This window comes from Ictidomys tridecemlineatus, chromosome 1 (assembly GCF_052094955.1).
Source record: "Ictidomys tridecemlineatus isolate mIctTri1 chromosome 1, mIctTri1.hap1, whole genome shotgun sequence".
In the NCBI taxonomy this organism is placed as follows: domain Eukaryota; kingdom Metazoa; phylum Chordata; class Mammalia; order Rodentia; family Sciuridae; genus Ictidomys; species Ictidomys tridecemlineatus.
The window spans coordinates 192,312,314-192,331,491 of record NC_135477.1 but is presented as its reverse complement, the minus strand read 5'-3'; the positions used below and the strand labels follow the sequence as shown (position 1 = coordinate 192,331,491).

The 19,178-nt window shown below is 37.8% G+C and overlaps 1 protein-coding gene and 1 long non-coding RNA gene across 2 annotated transcripts in view; one reads left to right on the top strand and one right to left on the bottom strand.

Moving 5' to 3' along the window:
- Positions 1 to 7,628: 7,628 nt before the first annotated feature.
- Positions 7,629 to 11,436, bottom strand: LOC144364865 (uncharacterized). Its single transcript, XR_013422965.1, has 3 exons — positions 11,296 to 11,436; positions 9,623 to 10,387; positions 7,629 to 7,762 (listed from the first exon to the last, which is right to left on the bottom strand). It is a non-coding gene; the product is annotated as an uncharacterized LOC144364865 (long non-coding RNA).
- The window catches only part of LOC144364864 (membrane-associated guanylate kinase, WW and PDZ domain-containing protein 2-like), a 396,247-nt gene continuing 387,750 nt past the window's right edge, over positions 10,682 to 19,178 (top strand). The window contains exon 1 of the mRNA XM_078014864.1: positions 10,682 to 11,467. Within this exon, the coding sequence (XP_077870990.1) occupies positions 11,167 to 11,467 (301 nt within the window). The 5' untranslated portion in view covers positions 10,682 to 11,166. The remainder of the gene's footprint in view (positions 11,468 to 19,178) is intronic.

Here is a 19,178-nt window from a genome sequence, read left to right as displayed (position 1 = left end):
GCATGGAAAATTTTATCCCACACTTACATAAAATTTTGAATTGTATTATATTTATTCATAGCATTTCTTTTTCAAAGTACATTATACATTAAACATATATTAACTCAATTTATGTTATAAATGTATATTAAAATTGGTTAGTTCTTTTCAAAATATTTGACAGCTTTAGATTCAGTGACTCTACCAGGAAAAAGCCTAGAAGATATCCAGGAGAAAGGATTTCTAGAGGTGATCTCACAAATTGAATGTGAGGAAACAATGGGAGTTTGTTGGAAGAACTTAAAATATTAGAGGAGCACATGAGAGGGAAATAGGAGTTCTACTGTGTGCAGTCCTGGTCAAGTCCCATAGAGGGAATTATCCTATGATCTACTTGAGAAGTTAAAAGAGAATTTCCAACGGAAGCATTATTTGATATTAAATAGGATGATGAGTACCTGGTCTTGAAGCATTTATAGCTGATCTACCCATTCTGAGAATGCATTCATGTTAATGATTAAGCTAACATGGATTCTCAATAAACAGGTCACATTTTATACATAAAAATGATTTGACTTGTTCTTTGTGAACCTACCTACATGTGCTTCATATTATTCCTTTCTCTTGATATCTTAACTCTTTTGATCTAAAGTTTGTTAAGTTCATCTCAGAATGTTAAAATAAATAGCTTTGCTTTTCTCCTCAATTCTACTGCCTACTCTAATGCCCAATTTTCTCCAGATATTGAAGAAATGGTTTTCCAAAGTTCTGATTCTTTCATTGTCGTAATTGAGAAGTTGGTCATTGTCATAGGATCTAATTGAGAACTTGGAAGATTAAAATTCTCTAAAGCAATTAAATGATTTCCAATTATTTCATGATCTGTCTTAAAGTATGTCTCTTTCTTAAAAAAACTTAGCCTTCTTTTTTTTTCTTTCACTTTAATAACTGTTACCTTGATAGATAAATTGAGACCATTCTCTCAAAATTCTACTGCCGCAGTGTGGCTGGGCACAAAATAACCAAGCTGCCACCAAGCCTTGTAGGTTCAAACACCATCTCTTTATTTCCGAAATCTCACTGGCCCTCTACACACACTTCCTGGGAACACACTCCCTCCACCAGGCTCCATGCGCCAATTCTCTCAGAAGCCAGTGAGAACTCAAAGGGAACTCCAAAGTAGTGGGTGCCCAAGGCAGCAGGAGCCGCCCTAATCCCAGAGTGCCCTCTTCCCAGCAGGATCCGCCCTAATCCCCAGAGCAGGGTCACCTTTCAACCATTCCCTATGGCAAAAATGCCAGGGGTCATTCAACTAATCTGGCTCTCAACACTCTACCATGTTCACAGAAGGCAATTTGATTCCTTTTGATCTTTAAAAAAAATCCTTTTATTTTTCTTTTTTTACTTTGCTAGTGTGAGTTGATTTTGTGCTTTAGGGGCAATTCTCCTCTTCATATTCATTGATGGGTATGTGTTCCATTTATTCCTCCTACTATAGTGTTCTTTTCCTTTTTCAACCTCTAGAAGGAATGAAAAATGTAAGTCATGCTCTCAAAGTAAAACTGAGCCATGTCTGGAATGTTAAAATCTTAGGAAGAAATGTGATGACAAGGCTCAGGTTGCATGTCATAAGAGTTCAGTAGGAAAATGACTTAAGCTTCTTATGTATAAATAAAAAACTGATCTTAAGAGCGTTGCTTAACCTGGACTTTCAAAGAATCCCTATTCGGGCAAATGGTTGGTTCTCAATGGATGTAAGAATTATGAGTAATATTTGGAAGATATACATATGTATATGTTCAATATATAATAATATATATTCAGTCACATATACAATACTGTATATATATATATATATATATATATATACACATATATGTATATATATATACACACAAATAATACAATCTACACATTTTTAAAGAAAGAAGGGTAAGGATAAGATTACTAGTATTGATCACATTCTGACTCTCAAAATTGTTAAAAGTGAATTACACCACATGGAATAGTGTCTGGAGAGTTTTGCAAAATTATTAAAATTAGTATAATTAGAATTACATTTTCATTGCCTTCAAATGTTCATCAGCATTTGTGCTTCTCAATAATCTGGCTAAGGAAGTATGGTGAACTTTTCTTTCAATTTTTTTTTATAATTTGCTTTTCCAAAGACTACAAAACACAGCTGACTGTTCCTTACTATTTCAAAATCTAATATGTTCACTTTCTTCCTACAACTTGCCTTTCACCTATATCCTTTTTCACTACTAACAGGAATTAAATCCATGATATTATTATTCCTTTGTTTCTTATTTTACTTTCTTTAAACTCAAACTCTTGTCACTTAAAATATAATAAAAAGATAAAAAATAATAAGCAGAATTAGAATGTAGAAAGTAGACATATAACAATTGGTTCAAGATAGTTAAAATTATTTTTAAACTCACATGGAAAATGATGGAACTCAGAAGGCATACACTGAGAAGAGTTATAGTGAAAAAATAATGAGTTAAGATATCTATTGGAAAAACAGAGGGAATAATATGAAAAACCAGAAAGTTGTTAGAAACAGTAAAGTAAAAGACAAGTAAATAGTATTTTATAAAATTTTCTGTAGAAATGAGCACACACACACAAAAATTGCAAGATGGTTTTTAAAAAATTAGAATTTAAAAAACTGCATGTGACAGAAAGTAAACTATCCACTTAAAAGGAGGGTGGGGATAGACATGACTACCTGATAGCATGAAGTCAAAGTATCTGAAATTTTTTCAGTGTTTTAAAAAATTTAGTGAGAACTGGCTTAAAGTAAAAAAAATATGAAAATGTCTTTTTGAGTTTAGCAGAATGTGAAAGATGATAAAAGACTGACAAGAGAGCAAAAGAATAAAAAAGAAAGATAAAGTAAGATTGATATTCAAGCAGTATGACTGCATGAGATTGGATTAGAAGGAATACATTTCCAGGTTCAAGAAAATATTATCCTGCTATATTTTATGCAGATGTTGAATACTGTAACAAAAGCATCATGGGTCCTTATTAAAGTAACCATTCTCACTACATAAAATGTTGCAATGGCTTTAAAGTAAGAGAACAAAAAAAAAATTCATGTTTTCTTGAGCTGGTCAATTTCTTCACACTTTGTGAGCTCTACAGTTAAGACGGAGCAATGATTTAAACAATTTGCTATTCCAGTTCTCTTTCTCCACTGTGTATATATTTCATGGATCATAAATTTCAAGCAAAGAGATCCTTTACAAGAATCAAAGTCACATCCTTCAAGAACTTTCTAGCAATCAAAATTATCTGATAATATCATGAATTTAGGTAGTCAAAGTTTGATTCTTCCATCTTTTTCTCTCATGTTTTCAAATCTTTTGGGGAGAGAAAGACAGACAGACAGACATAAACAATGACAGTGCTGTTTGAAATTAAATTCCTGAGTTATAGGAGAATTTGAACCAGATATTTCACCCCAATGCTTAGAAATACCAAGAGGTTTTATATAATGCAGAAGCAGGCTCACTGAACATTAATTCTCAACTAAAATGATCCAGTTCTGGCCTTCTCATGCAAATTTAATTGATTTAAACCTAAAAGGTACAATTACTAAAATGTTTGAGGTTTTGAGGTAAAGAGCATTAGCCCTACAGAGGTAATATGACATGAGAGTACATAAAACATACAGTTCCATGTATGTGTTTTATGGGGTGTAAGCCCATAACCCTTCCCTTCACTAACTTCAGGAGGCCTGATTTCTTAGCATTAGATATTCACATTGAAATACAGTTTTATTCACTAGTTTTTCCTTTTTTTCTAGGCCCAGCAAAGAATGTTATGAACTAGTGCTCACTCACAGATTTTTCCTCTTGCATTTTCCATTCTGCTGGGTAAAGCAAGTGGGTCAAGGTTTCAAAGTGTCCTCACATATATCTGTAGCCCAAACTCTCTCCAGAACTTTAGTTTGTATTTCTAGTTGCTGAACTTAAGCTGGGCATACCTGTGAAATCACTGGGTTGGGCCAACTATGCTGGAAATCACCAGATAAACATAGCAAATCCTCTCACAGCTCCATTTAGAACAGGTTTGGGAAGAAAGTCATATTTTATGGTAGTACAAATATGGGCTGACTAGAGAACAGAGTCTAAAGTTCATAAGAAGTTTTATGTGAAACTGGAAACTTGAAATAAAATTGTTCTTCACAGGAGAGATGATTATAAAATTGTTAGAGATATTTTGGTAGAAAAGCCTAAAAGTTTCCATGTGAATATCATAACAAATTGAAAAGGAGTTTAGGAATAGGAATGTTCATGGGCCAACATGGAGTGCATTGAGTCTGTCCCTTATCACCATCAGCACCATCTTCAGACTCTGCCCAGATGCAGTGCTGGCCCATGTCCTCATGCTCACATCTAGGTATATTTGTCTTTTCCTTGTCGTAATGAGTTTTTCTATATTTTATTATTGTAAGATACTACTATGGGTATAAAGGAATAATAATTTAATAAAATAGATAAGAATTCATATTAAGTAGTGATCATATAATGAAATTTTAGGCACTTTCACTTTGGACATATCTGCCATTATGCAAACTTTTACTGAGCTTTCACAGTGTGTCAGACAGTGTAAGACTGTAAAGATGGGTAAGACATGGAATCCATCCTTAAATTCACACTCATTCCTGCTATGGAAGAGAGATATGAAAATAAGGAAATAACTTAGAAGTCATATTTCCAAAAATTATACATGGAGATGTAAAGGAGAATTGTGTTTGCATCAGGAAGAAGAGTCAGAAATGCTTCTCAAAGGAAAGAAGGTGGCCCCAGAGGTATGTCTAGGGGATAAATAGTTATAAGATGGACCACCGATAGAGGGTTGTATTTTAGGCAAACACAGACTGAAGCCAAGTAAGCAAAGGAAATTAAGCAGTTCAGGAAGGTGGGAACAAAACACTGAAAGAGGAGGGGAAGATACAGGCCTTACCCTTGGGTAGGACACCTGGCTTAGCTGCTCCAGGCCCCAGGTAGGGTGGGAGATCGGCTCAAGTACCACATTGCTCTAATATAAGCATAATTAAATTTGAATGTTGAAATTTCTGTCTTATATTGCAAGGGTCCTAGAATAGATGCTATAAGAGTATTTACTTTCATTTGTTTATCCTGGAGAACCCATAGGTTGGTTGCCCCCAATTCCAACCTTAGGGGTAAATAAAGAAACATAGCTAGTGAGATAGGAAAGGGACAGAGAATCAAAGCCACATCAGGAGTTTTGACTTTGCTGTGTACATAATGTACACAACAAGTGGATTTTAAACACAGGAAAAAGAGTGGTTTCAGAAATGTCATTCTGGCAACATAATAGTGTTTTTTGAGGTAAAAGGATGAAGAAAAACCCGCAATAATACACCTTAGCGGAGTTGGTGACCTGAACCAAGAAGCAGTATGGATAGGAGCCATAATGATTTTTAATACTGTGAAGAGTAATGAGTTCCACATCCTAAACTCTGAAACCTAGGAATATGTGATGTTACAGAGCAAAGGGAAATTAAAGTTGCAGATGGAGCTAAGGTTGCTAATCAGCTGATTTCAGAATAGAGATATCATGTTGGATTATTTGGTGGTACTGATATAATCACAAGAGTCCCAAAAATTAGAAAAGGCTATCAGAAGTGTCTGAAATACAGGAAAAGGGATGTGAGAAGAAACTGAGTGGCCATTGCTGGTTTTTGTTGTTGTTGTTTTGGTACTGGGGATTGAACTCATGGGCACTCAACCACTGAGCCACATCTCCAAACCCATTCTGTATCTTATTTAGAAACAGGGACTCAATGAGTGGCTTAGAGCCTCGCTTTTGATGAGGCTGGCTTTGAACTCGCGGTCCCCCTGCCTCAGTCTCCCAAGCCACTGAGATTATAGGTGTGTGCCACCACACCTGGCCCCATTGCTAGTTTTGAAGATGGAGCAACTGGACAACAATTGGATAAATTTGGGTCATCTCTAGGAGCAAGAAATTCAAAAAACAGAAGTCTCCCCTGAAGCCACCAGAAGGAATGCAGATCCTCAATCAGTACCTTAATTTATTATCCACAGTTTGTGAGGTCAGAAGTCTAACATGGCCTGTTGAGACCCATCTTGGATTTTAAACAACTAATCTGTTACAGAAACAGTAGCAAACTAATAGAAATATCCAGTTCAACCTTGACGAGAGCCCTTGATTGAGAACCACACTGAACATTTACCACTGGGCAAAAATTTGGGACATGTCACATCTCTGATAAGGATTTTTGGATGAGGTGCATCACATGTTGGTCATACTGTCCACAGTCATTCCTCCTCAAACATTTACAGATTTCTTAATATATGAACAACATTTTTACATCTGTTGATCAATCAATTCCTGAGTTTTGTTTCCACATCTGTTCAGTTACTTTAAATGTACTTAGTATTAAGGAGTTTAAATGTAATATAACATTAGTAGTAAAAACTTTGAGTCACGGGTTTCAAATCACAACTCCATCATTTATTGGTAGTGTGACTTCAGGCAATTTAAAATAACCAAACCTTGGTTTCCTCATCTGTAAAAAGGAAAGGCAATGGCTCACATCAGGGTCCCCAGAATCATGCCCTGAGATGAGGATTGTGTACACATGATTTATTTAGAAAGTCCTTCCACGAAAACCCATAAGATATCAGAGTAGGCAAGCTAGGGTAAAAGGTGATTTCATGCAAAATCCTGGCTCCAACATGATTCTGTCGGGGAAGTTAAGGTATAAACGGACCTCAGATTTTCTTGCCAGTATAGGAAGAGGGCTAGGCTACATAATGAGGTCCATTCTGGCAACTGGTTCTTTCTAACTCTCTGCACCTTAGGCAAACTGAGACTAGTAACTTTGGGAAGTCTTCCAAAGAGAGTGTCAGGGCAAGCTGTTGGAAAAAAAAAAAAAAAAACACACAGAAGCAAGGGGAAAGGACACTCAGATTCAAAGGGATCCTAAGACATCAGGGTGGAGCCTGACTGTTTCTGTCACAAGGATTGACATCATAGAACTCTTCTAAAAATGGAACAAACTCAGGCTTCTCTTCATTTATCTTTTAAAATTTCATTTTTTTGGGGGGGGAACAGAATTAATATCTAGTATAATTTTTTTCTTATATAAGTCTAAATGATGAAATAATTCATATATATATAACCAAAAAGGTCAAAGAAGACAAAGGAGAAATAAAGCAAACCTGAAAGATGCCAGAATACAAATGAACTACATTATTCTGAACCTAGCATTTCAAAATTGCTGTGATTTCAGCCATATTTTTTTTTACAGCTGGAAATTTGAAATTATTTGAGACTCACAGCTTGTTTTCATCTTTGAAAAGGTAGTCAATACAAACAAAAATATTCATCAGATGGCAATAAATTTGACAAGAAATTCTATCAATCCCTTCCCCAGTAAAATCCCAATTTTTATAGAAAATATCCTCATTTTCTGGTTACCCTATTTTCTATACTGATAATTAATATCTTCAATTCTGACAGCTTTCAAGTTCAAATTTTACATGATACTTAACCCTGTTTTTAATTTATATATATATATTATTTTTTAAAATAAATAATATATATAATTATATATATATATATATATATATATATATATATATCTCCACCTCATTTTTTTCAGATTAAGGTATAATCTATGAGATGTCACACAAGTTTCTCTAAATAAAGACAGTATCAATTTCTGACTCCCAAGATTAAAATCTCTTCAGGGTTCCTCTTATACCATGTATCAAAACTGAAAGAGAAAAAATTAATATGAAGAATTATTAAGTAACAAAAGCGATCAACTACTAAAAGAATAGAGACCACTAAAGAATGCAGTGATAGCAGATACAAGAAGCAGTCACTGCCTCTGGAGTAATCAGGAGGCTAATATCATGGAAGAACTCCCCCAATCTTCACCCACCATTCTACAAGGCTGAGAGTCAGACCTTATTGGAAAAAAATATGCCATGGCTCACTGGATGGCTTCGAGATTTGTTCAGGTGTTGCTAACTGGGCTGGCAGTAATTCACCAGCTGCAATGCTGGTAAAACTTGGTAGGAGCCACCTACTGACATGTCAGTGAGATTGACAGGGAAGCCACAGACTGAAGAACTACCCAAATTTACTGGAGAGTGGGTAACAATGATCTCTTGGACACACTGGCCTAAAAGTCACTGAGTGACCAAGAGCCCCTCCTTTTTGTCTGTGCCAATCTAGTGCCTTCTGCTGACAAAGCCTAATATTGTGCTAAATGACAGCAAATATTACAGATTTTAGCTCCAATATAACAATTCAGGACAAACAAGAGTAGATTTGGAGCTGAGGAACACTAAATTAACTGGCATGCACTTCCATGACTTCACAGGGTTCTGAAGGATGAGCATGTTCTCAAATTCCTGCTCCATTAGTTTTATATTTTTCCTAACTGTCCCTAAAAGATGGAATAGAACCAAACTTTGGAGGCACTATATACTCATAGCTGGTATGATGCATGGTAAGTTCATGGGAGAGAGTTCAACACAGTGACTGAGACAAAGTCTGCAGCAAACAAACACTGAATGGATGCTTGCATCAACACCAACTAGATCTGTAGCCTTCCAAAAATACATCCCTGTGTACCTCAGTTTCCTTACATGTAAAAAGGGATGAAAAGAATGTCTGCGTTATTAAGGTATTAGGAGAAATACATAGTATAAAGCCTACAGAAGATATATATATCTGATATATTTTTAGAACTTAATAAGTATTTGTCTACCCATACATGGTAACCCATAATTGGTGTTAAACCAATACATATTTTGTTCTCACTTTCAGTTTCCACTTAGGATAGTGCCTCATCCTGCTAAAACCTAACATCCTCTGGTGAGACTGGGCTTTGCTACAAAATCTTGCCTGTTTCTGAACACTCCCTGCAGCTCTAGTTTTACATCCAGGCACTGGCCCTGGATCACTGAGTAATCCTCACCAGCCACAGCCGACTCTTTGGAGATCTGATTTCTTACATGAAAAAAGACACAAAGCTAAACAAACCTTCTTTAAGTTCTTCTTCAGTTCTGACCTAGCTTGATCTTTTTCTCCCCCCAAACAGTGAGGGAGGGAAAGAGGAAGGAAATTACCATTTTGAACACCTACTCACCTGTCCCAGGCAAGAGTTCTGCCTGCTTTTCCTAACTTCGTCTTCACCACAGCCCTCTCAAATTAGTAGTATCAATCCCATTTAACAAAGCAGGAAACTGAGTCTCAGCTGAGTTTCCTTGATACTATGCTCCTGGCTCCTCCTAAGTAGCAGAGGCTGGCTTCAATCCCCCTCTGTTTGGGTCCTCCCAAGCATTTTTAACTGTACTGCTTGCCTCCCACATTCCCTTCATCTCAGACATCAAGAATCCTAACTGCTCAATGCTTTTTGTTCACTGATTTAAAAAGATGAGTGGGTGTTAGACTTTTTTTTTTTTTTTGTCTGAAACATATCATTTGAAAGTTAAGCAAATGAAATTCATTTATCAGTTACAGAAAAATTTTAAAAATCACTCTTAATGTCCTACAACACTCGTTGTAGGGCATTAAGAGTGAAAATCAGCAGCCCTCCTGCTTTCTTGAGCCCTGTCCTCACCTTTCCTCCTGGTTGAAAACTTGGTGAAAGGAAATGAGACAGTTGGGGGTTAGAGAGTTCAATTCCAGTCCAGATCAAAACCTTCTTTCTTTTCACTGTAGCAGGAGGTTGTCTAGATCATCTTAAGGTTTCTTCCTTAGGTACAAGTCTGACTGGCATCTCTTTTGGGCAGGGCGTGCCCTGCCTTCCCTGGGCCTCTGGTCTGGGATTAAGCTGTCCATTTCTCTGTGGAGGTTGCTCTCTGCAACAGTCTCCTCTCCAACTTCACCCCAGTAGCCCTCTTCTTCCCGCTCCTCCTACTGAAAAAAGTGAAACCCCTTACTCAGATCCCTAGAATCCCCTGTCACGAGACAACCCCCGTTCTCTGCTAAGTTTCAGTCCTGGCTCCAAGTCCAAGATTCTGCTTCACCTTCTCCCCGCAATCACAGTAACCAGACTTCAGTTCTCTAACTTTCCCTTCTCAGAGGGGGACTTCTGAGAACTTTGCAAAGAGTAAGCAACTGTAAAAGTGAAGCGATGCAGCCTCTCTCAACAGTGACTTCCTCCCCACCGCAGACCTCCAGGCTCCCAGGCCTTCTGCAGTTCCTCGCCAGGTCTCTGCACCCCAGTTTTCTCACGGTAGGATCCGGCTCCAAGAGACATCAGACACTCGGTTCGCCAGCTGTTGAGGTCCCTCTATTTCTGTTCCATCCGAGCTCGGGTCAGAGGAAGTCTGGGCGTCCTCTTCGCGCTGCAGCCTAGCGCACTGCTGGGACACTACAGGGGCTGAAGAAAGGTCCGCACTGGGCTAGCGGCCCTTGCTGCTGGCCTCCCCACACCGGGCCTCGTCTCCCCTCCTTCCCCACTCCCGCCTCCTCCCGTAGGCTGCCAGGCGGACCCAGCCTGCCTCTCTCTCTGCCTTCACTACCGGGTCAAGCTGAGGAGGGAGGGATACAGCGGCGAAGCCCTCCCTGGCTCTCCACCCGGTGCGCGCGCGCCCCTCCTCCCTCTCCTGCTTATTCCCTCCTCCTTTGCCTCCTCCCCTCTGCCAGTACAGTACAACTAGTACACACACACACACACACACACACACACACACACTCCCTCCCTGACGCTGCCTCTGCAGCTGCCATGGATATCAGCTAACAACACACACCCAGGCGCGCGCGCGCGCTCCCACTCGCACCACGCAGGAGTGGCCCCCGGCATCCCTACCCTCTCTCCCCACCCCCACCCCACCCGCTCGCTACTGCTCCTCTGGCTCTGCCGCCGCCGCCGCCGCCACCACAGCTTCCTCTGCTGCGGGGCCACAGCCTTGAGTGTCATTCAAGGGACAGCACAACCTCACCCAAGCTCTCCTACCTCTGCCCAGCCGTCCCTCTCATCCTCCCCCTTCCTCGTCCACACTTCATCCAAAGAAGAGGGAAAGCACCGAACAGAGGGGGGAGGAAGGCAAAGTCTGCTCTTCTCACCCCTTTGCCCCCTTGCTCCTCCATCCTCGTTCTCTCAATACCAACACCCTCCCCAAAGGAACCCCAGGAACTGAGGAGACTCACCCCACTGCCATGTCCAAAAGCTTGAAAAAGAAAAGCCACTGGACTAGCAAAGTCCATGAGAGTGTCATTGGCAGGAACCCGGAGGGGCAGCTGGGCTTTGAATTGAAAGGGGGCGCCGAGAATGGACAGTTCCCCTACCTGGGAGAGGTGAAGCCCGGCAAGGTGGCCTATGAAAGCGGCAGCAAGTTGGTGTCGGAGGAGCTGCTGTTGGAGGTGAATGAGACCCCCGTGGCGGGGCTCACCATCAGGGACGTGTTGGCTGTGATCAAACACTGCAAGGACCCCCTCCGGCTCAAGTGTGTCAAGCAAGGTGAGCGCAGCGGCTGGCTGGGTCCTTTGCCAGGCAGAGGGACGGCTTGCGGAGCGGGGCAATGCCAGAGTGGGCGCGCGTGTGGAAGGGGGTGTGTTGCGCGATGGTGGGGTGGGGTCGAGAGAGGACCAGAGGTGCAAGTGAACTGTGCCGGGTATCCGACTTGGGGGGCCGAGGGGAGGGGTGGAGCAGGTTGCGGTGTGGCGTGCAACTTTGTTTGCGTAGTTAGACCCTCCCCTTTGGAAGGTATTCGGCCTTGTCTGACCTCCTCGGAGCTCCCGGGGCAAATTGAATGTGCGTCAGTGGCATCGCCCGCAGTGGACGAAGAGCTTTGAGGGAAGGAAGGAAGGAAGGAAAGAAAGAAGGAGGGATGGAGAAGGAAGGGAAAGAAAGGACGAAGGAGCAACTCCAGGGTGCAGCGGCATAACCAGCGGGGCTGGGAGGAGCAGAGGGTGGGAGACCAGTGGAGAATTGCGTCCAGTTTTTTGAGAACTAGACTGGAGATGCCTGGATCCCCAGTTGTTCCCTAGATATCCCTGAACCACTAACTGGCGAGGAGGAGAAGGAATAAATTGCTTTGGGAGCTTTGATGGGTCTTCTGTAACTTTTTCCCTGCTTCACTCCCCTGTCCCCCTCCCCCGCCCACGGTGGTGTCATGTGGGCATAGCGCGTCACGTGCGGACTGACTAACCCCGGCGCTCACCCCTAGCCAGCAGTCGGGAGGAGGCTCCGGAAGGAGGCGCGGCGCTAGCTGCGCGTTCTACTTTTGGGGGGTCGAGAGCGGAGGATGGTTCCCAGAGTATACTTTACTCAGGGGGTGTCCTCATGGAATGGAAGTCCTCCTGTGGTTGGGCTCTCCTCTGGCTGAGGAATTGGAGGGGCGTGTTTCTGGGGAGGAGTTGGATGGGAATACCAGCTGGTTACAGCTCAGACTCCCTCAGCTCCAACCTGACTTTGATGAGCCACAGTGCAAGGCTGTGACGTGGACTTAGGGAGATGAATGTTTCAGGACTCTCCCGCTAACTTCGTCTTTGCTTAACAGAAAATTGTCGCAAAGGAGAAGAGCATGAGATAAAATATGACTTTAAATAGAGGGCGACTTTAACTAGTGTAAACCAGTGTATCTGTTTTTCACACGTGATTACATACATACATATCATTTTATGGCTTCATGCACATTTCATGTGCCACATGTATGTATGTATGCTGCACATGAATGTCAATCTAAGGTTTGTTGTCAATGTTAAATCATCCTGCCTCAAAGATGGGGTTGAGCATATATATCAATGTCTCTACTATGAATGACCACTTAATCCTATTGCATGATCAACTATCAAGAAGCGGTCTTAGGGACAGCACTTTAAATTTTCTGAGTGCTATGAAATTTTGTCTAAAACAGTTATCTAAAAGTTAGCAAGAGAAAAAAGAAATTTTAAATGTAAATTGTCATACAAAAATGTTTTCATCGGAATTTTAGTATTAATAGTTGATGACTTTATACAGTCTGATGCAACTTGTGAGACACAAAAGTACATTAATATGACACTGAAGAATATGAGTTAGGTAATACAGTATGTTGGTGTTTTTCAATATGACACACCCAAGACAAACACTGAGACTTGTGTTAGCATATTTTATGTCATGCTACTACCTAATAGCAATAGATATAAATGTTAAGTTCTGACTTAGGGTACAAAAATGTACTGCATAACTAATAGTCATGTTTTCCTTGACCATGGGCTTGGTATTAGTAATGAAAAGTGGTTGCAAAATTTAACACATTCATAAGTTGAACTAATAGTGTCCTATCAAGGGATCAATTGCCCAATTGTGGTTTGCAATGGTGAATGCCTCTTAAATGTTGTAGTATTTTATTCTGAGTACTATATATTTATATCATCTTTGGCAAACTTTAATACTAGCAACCAATAATGTGTCCAAAAGAGAAAGAAAGGGAAATTATTGAGTGTTGAGTACTGAGTATTTCATTTCCATAAAAATTCAATGGAAACACTTTGAAAAAGTGAGGGCATAAAAGTTGTCATTAAATATTGAAAAGCTATCAGTTATAAAAAGGAATTGTGACTATCCCGTGACAGCCCACAAGACAAGACTAAGATGAATATATGGAAAAATTTTAAAAGGCTGCAGCATCTTTATCTTTATTTAAACAACAAGCTTTCTAACACAGCTTTCCAAAAGTCTCTGAGCAATATTGCAAATTGAGCTTCCTGTGATTGTGGGTGTTCATGAAGAAGCTAAAATGATTATTTTCCCTGGATTCCTTTGTAAGACAGAGACTTGAACTAGGTGTCATTTGTAACCTGCTATTAGAAGACAGCCTCTGATCACTAAACTTTGGTATTATATTTTATTTGGAGGATTGTTGCTTTTAGAATTCAGGGAATATCTGCACAGGAAGTTATATATCTAAGTTAATATCACTTTGCATCATATATTAGCCCTCAGTTCTAGGCATCACAGCTTCATTGATGATAGAATTTTGTACCCTTGTTCAAAGAACCCCCATGGGTACCTGATTCACCTCCTGAATCACTGCTGACTGAAAGAAAAGGAATTGCTTCTGTTACCATTTGTGGAACATATAATCTCTTATATACTCTTTTAAGTAGAGTAACTCTCTTGTTGAAGTCATTCTTTTATTTGTCAAATAATTTATTTAATTTATCACTGTAAACAAAGTAAAAATTTCAAAACCATAAATGTAGTGTTATTTCTTGGGTTTTAGTACAGATTTCATTTTTTTGGAAAATCATGTAGAAACTCTTGGCTCAGTAGTTATATTTCTGTAGAGCCAAAAAACTAGCATAGCTGAAAGCTTAAGCATCATTTGTTAGCAGTTGTATTTTTAAATATTAATGAGATGATTTTTGAATATTCATTCAGATATTGAGCATCCTACAAAACTACATGAATAATTACTGTTAAACTAAGGCAGATTCTATAAAGAAAATGAAAGTATGAATAACAAGTATATTGATAAAATATATACCAGATAAAAATCACATTATTTTATCAAATTTTATGTATTAATTTGACTAACTTTACATTATAGTCATAATAATTTTAGATTATTTTAATTTTAAAAGAAGATGAGCTACTAGGACTTTATGTCATACTAAACAAGATAGATATCATTTTTTCTTTACTATTTAAATGCTTTCAAACCCATTTTTTCAAAAGTTTTAATTAAATTAAGGAGTTTCCCTTTATAGTTTAAGATATCTCCTTTAAGCCACATATTATTGAGCCATATATGAAAAATACCATTTATTGTCACACACAATTTTTTTTATGAATTATGGCTTTTTCATTTATGACAATAAACTTTCCTCCTCAAAGTATTTACTTCTAAATTAGCAGTTCTGTTTTATGATCTCATTCATGTATCAGACCAAGTCAAAGAAAGTTCCTTGGGTGGAATGCTAAGGGTTATTCTTTTGCCTTTTCTTTTGTTTATCACTGAAGTTCATAGCTGACCATCGCATAAACCCTGTGTTCTACATTCCTAGCACTATATGGCTGCTAATGCATCCAGGCCCACAGAGCCTGGATTTATTTCCCATTAGATATCTCACAATGGAAAATAAAGGGCAAAAACGTTTTCTGATTCATCCTATGTGGAAGATAGGCCAAATAAGGCCTTTGAAATTCAGTGCTAGAGAGAAGATCTCCATTGCTTTCCCTGCTATTGCTGCTTTCAAAGACATCTTCAAAGGGAAGTAGATCCACATTTATTAAGAGTCATGCTTTCTTCTTAACTGACTTTAGGCTAATATAGTAAAGTTAAACCTCTATACTTCCTTTAATTTGGAAAGTTAAAAAATGAACTATGTCAAATTTTCTGCCAATAAAGATTGACTTTCCTCCATAGAATGTAAGCTATATTGCTTTTATAATACAAATAATAGAAATGTTTAAACATATTGATCAGTTAATTATTTTAGAAATAAAATATCTTTAATGTTTTGGAAACAAGGTCAATGAGATGATTCTGTTTGAACATAATTTATGAGGGACTGCCACTCTAGTTTCCTGTATAATTTAAATGGAATGACCTTGAATGTGAAATATAACCATTTGTTGTGTTATGCTTTTGTTTTGAATGGGAGTCTCTTTGTGACATCCCTGCTGAAGAATTTAAGTGCTACCATCTCTTTTCTTAACATTTACAAAGTGTCATCTTTTGGCACATTTGTTATGCTCACTTTCCCTTTTAGTTGCTTGAAACTCACACATTTACTTTCATAATGAGAAAAAAGTTTGCACATCTGACATCTCTGATTGCTTGCAGTTTAAACAATGGCTTTCAAATGCATAGCAGGCCCTGGCAGAATCATTTCCCCCAGGAGGTGGTAGAGAGTAGTGGTAAAATGTGTACTCTCCTGTGTGGACTATCTTGCTTTGAATCCCGAATAAGCTAGTTTATACAACCTTTATGAGCAAGTGCCCTAACATGGTATAGTACCTTAAGAAGATTAGACAAATTATGTATTTAAATCATGTAGTGCCTGGAAGGCAATGTGTTTTATGAATTATAGCAAATGTTATTTCTAAACATATTGGTCATTTTGAGCTAGTAACATTATAAAATATTTTAAACTTTTCAAGACATTATACTGAAGATTTACTGAAGAAATAAAATGATTAATTATAATAGCATGACTAATTTGCAAGTTGTATACTTGAGGCTTTTCCATAAGAGAAAATAAACTCTTTTCTTTGAAAAGTATTTCTTTGGAGAGTACTGTCTTTTCACCTTTTAAAAATAACTCCCAATGATGCCGCCTTTATGTGTAAAGGTATGCTATTTGGTATTTATTTTAGACTTTAGACAGTTTATTTTCACCCGGCAAGTTATTCCCTTGCTGAATTCCCCAAATTCAGCAAGAAGTATACTTTGCATATGTGGGAATGACGATAGCTCAACATAAATAATTGTCTATATTAACACTCTTTGTGATATGCCATGAAGAACCAACAATATCTCCACTGCTAACACCTTAATGATTTTAGCATTTTAATTGAACTTGTCCTATCTCAGAATTAAAAGAAACACTCATCTTGAAGATCCAGTGTCAAATATTAATTCTTAAAAATTTTTGTTAGCTATAGTCTGATTAAATATCATTGTCAGGAAGCATGAAATAAGGTCTTACAACTTTCTTAGTATTGTAACTTCTTAAAGTATTTTCTTATCCCACTCCAATCTCAGTTCTGTCTCTGTCTCTAGTAAGTACTTTCTGATTTTTTTCTTTAATAAAAGTAAAGTATATTATAAAGAGAATTTTATAATACATAAGTAATGAATTCACATATATAATAAAAGACTTGCATAGAAATATGCATCTGCTGAATACCGTATTATTCCACATCATTGTAGATGATAAAAAGTGCTTTTACTGTTGCCTTTCAGTGATATTTTATCAGCTCTTTCCAAAAGACTCCATTTGGATTAATATTTTTTTCAACTTTAAAAATTTGTATTGGGTTTAGTATGTAGTGCTGGCCATTTTGAATAGTTGGGAAGAAACAGTAAAAGTTTTCTTTTTTGAGAATTGTACAAAATCTCAAGTGCATCCAATGGCTCTATTTCCAAAGCCCCAGAAGGCTAATGAGTGGATAGTATCAACAAATGACTAGATTTTTTTCAGGAGTCGAAATGACTATATGTCTTGCTCGACCTGTGAAAATGTTTTCTGCATATATTTGTTTTGTGAAGTCAAGTGAGATTTTGTCATTTTTAGTTATTTTGATTTTCTTAAAAAAAAATCTATCAAAACCATAGCAGTTGGGGCTGGGGTTGTGACTCAGTGACAGGCACTAGCATGTGTGAGGCACTGAGTTCCATCCTCAGCACCACATTAAAAAAAAGTAATAATAAATAAAAATTATTGTGTCCAACTACAAATTAAAAAAATCCATCAACAAGTTCAAGATTAACCAAGCACAAATATGTGATATTGTGGGATAGAAGAAAAAAATAAACCCTTATAGGTTTAAGTGAAAGATATTTTGTCTACATTGATTTTTCTAATAATAAAATTAGTGGGAATTTTTTTATGAACTTTTTTAACTGCCTTGAATGAAATATGTGTATGAAATCAGAAAATTTTTTATAAATAAACATGGATTTTATTAAGTGACTATGAAATGAAGTAGCAAGGAGCAGAATTATATAATTAAAATAAATGCATATTTTAAATATATTTTCCCCATTACATTGTTTTTGAAGAGGTTTTTTAAAACATAAATTTACCAAATGCTATATTGAATTATTTATGTTGCCATAGATCATAGGTAACATAAAATTTTTTAAAACTTTATATTCTTATATTTATATTCTTACTTAATAGATTGAAGAGAATGTTAAGGTAAAAATATTAAAAGGAAAATTATATATATAAACATTTTTTTCTTTTTCATATAAGCAGTGTTGCTGTGGCAATCTCCCCTTTAATCTAGCCTCATAGTCTCAGTTTGTCAAGAGCTGATTAGCTGGATTTCAAGCACAAGTGAGTTGCAGAGATATAAAATGTCCAATGTTGCATCTGTGATGCTTTCTAATCTACAAACCCTAGGTGGGTTTCTTTGTAGTTCTTTGTAAGGATATTAAAGCACCTTCACTACACAGAGTTTCTTCAAAAAATAGGCAGCATGTATTAAGGCTTAAATAGTTACTAATACCTCCCAAACATCTTGGCATATTTCCCAAAACACCCTGAATATGGATAACTGTAATCTTGCCTTTCTTGTAAGTCAGGTACTTAGGGGGTTGCCATCATTTTGGTATTAGCAATCAGAAATGAGGTCTAAATAAACAGAAGGTAGTTGATCTCCCCTTTGGAAGAGCAGTTGAAATACTGAAACACTTTTACTTAGTGTTGCTTCTGAAACATTTTTTTCTATGCCTGGACCTCCTTTTCCTATGCTTTCTTTCTCTTCAGTTCAGAGCATGAGTTGCCCCAGTAAACAATTAATTTGTTGTGCCTCTTTCCATGAATGGATACACATGCTCATGTGTGTGCACACAGACACACATGCACACGCACACAAACATGTCACATATTTTTTCAGACACTAGACTTCAATGCCAGTTTTTAAACAAATAGTACCAGAGAAGCACTTGTGCAGGTGAAGAGACAGTCTTATATTAGGGGACAATAGCTCCATAAAATCATTCCATGTTTGACAAATCTAGCAGCAAAGCTTACATACTGACCCATCAGTTTTCAACTGTGAGTGATTTCTTTAACCCTGCTAAGCTCTGATAATGGGAGATCGTAAAACATAATGATATCAAGTACCTAACTGGCTTCTCTATTTCATATGTATTGGTTGTTAACAAGTGACAGACAGATTTTGCTTATTTTTATTTGCATTGCTAAGTAGCTGGTGAGCTATCTAATGCACAGGATAGTGTTCTAATGGTAACTGTTACATGCAATAAAATAGACATGGCACATAACATATAACATAAGATAAAATATTTGCATAAATGTTTAAATTTTTTATTGGTTTAAATCTCTCAGAGTAAAATGTGAGGCCTGGCTGGGGATGTGGCTCAAGCGGTAGCATGCTTGCCTGGCATGTGCAGGGCGCTGGGTTCGATCCTCAACACCACATAAAAATAAAATAAAGATGTTGTATCGCTGAGAACTAAAAAATAAATATTGAAAAATTCTCTCTC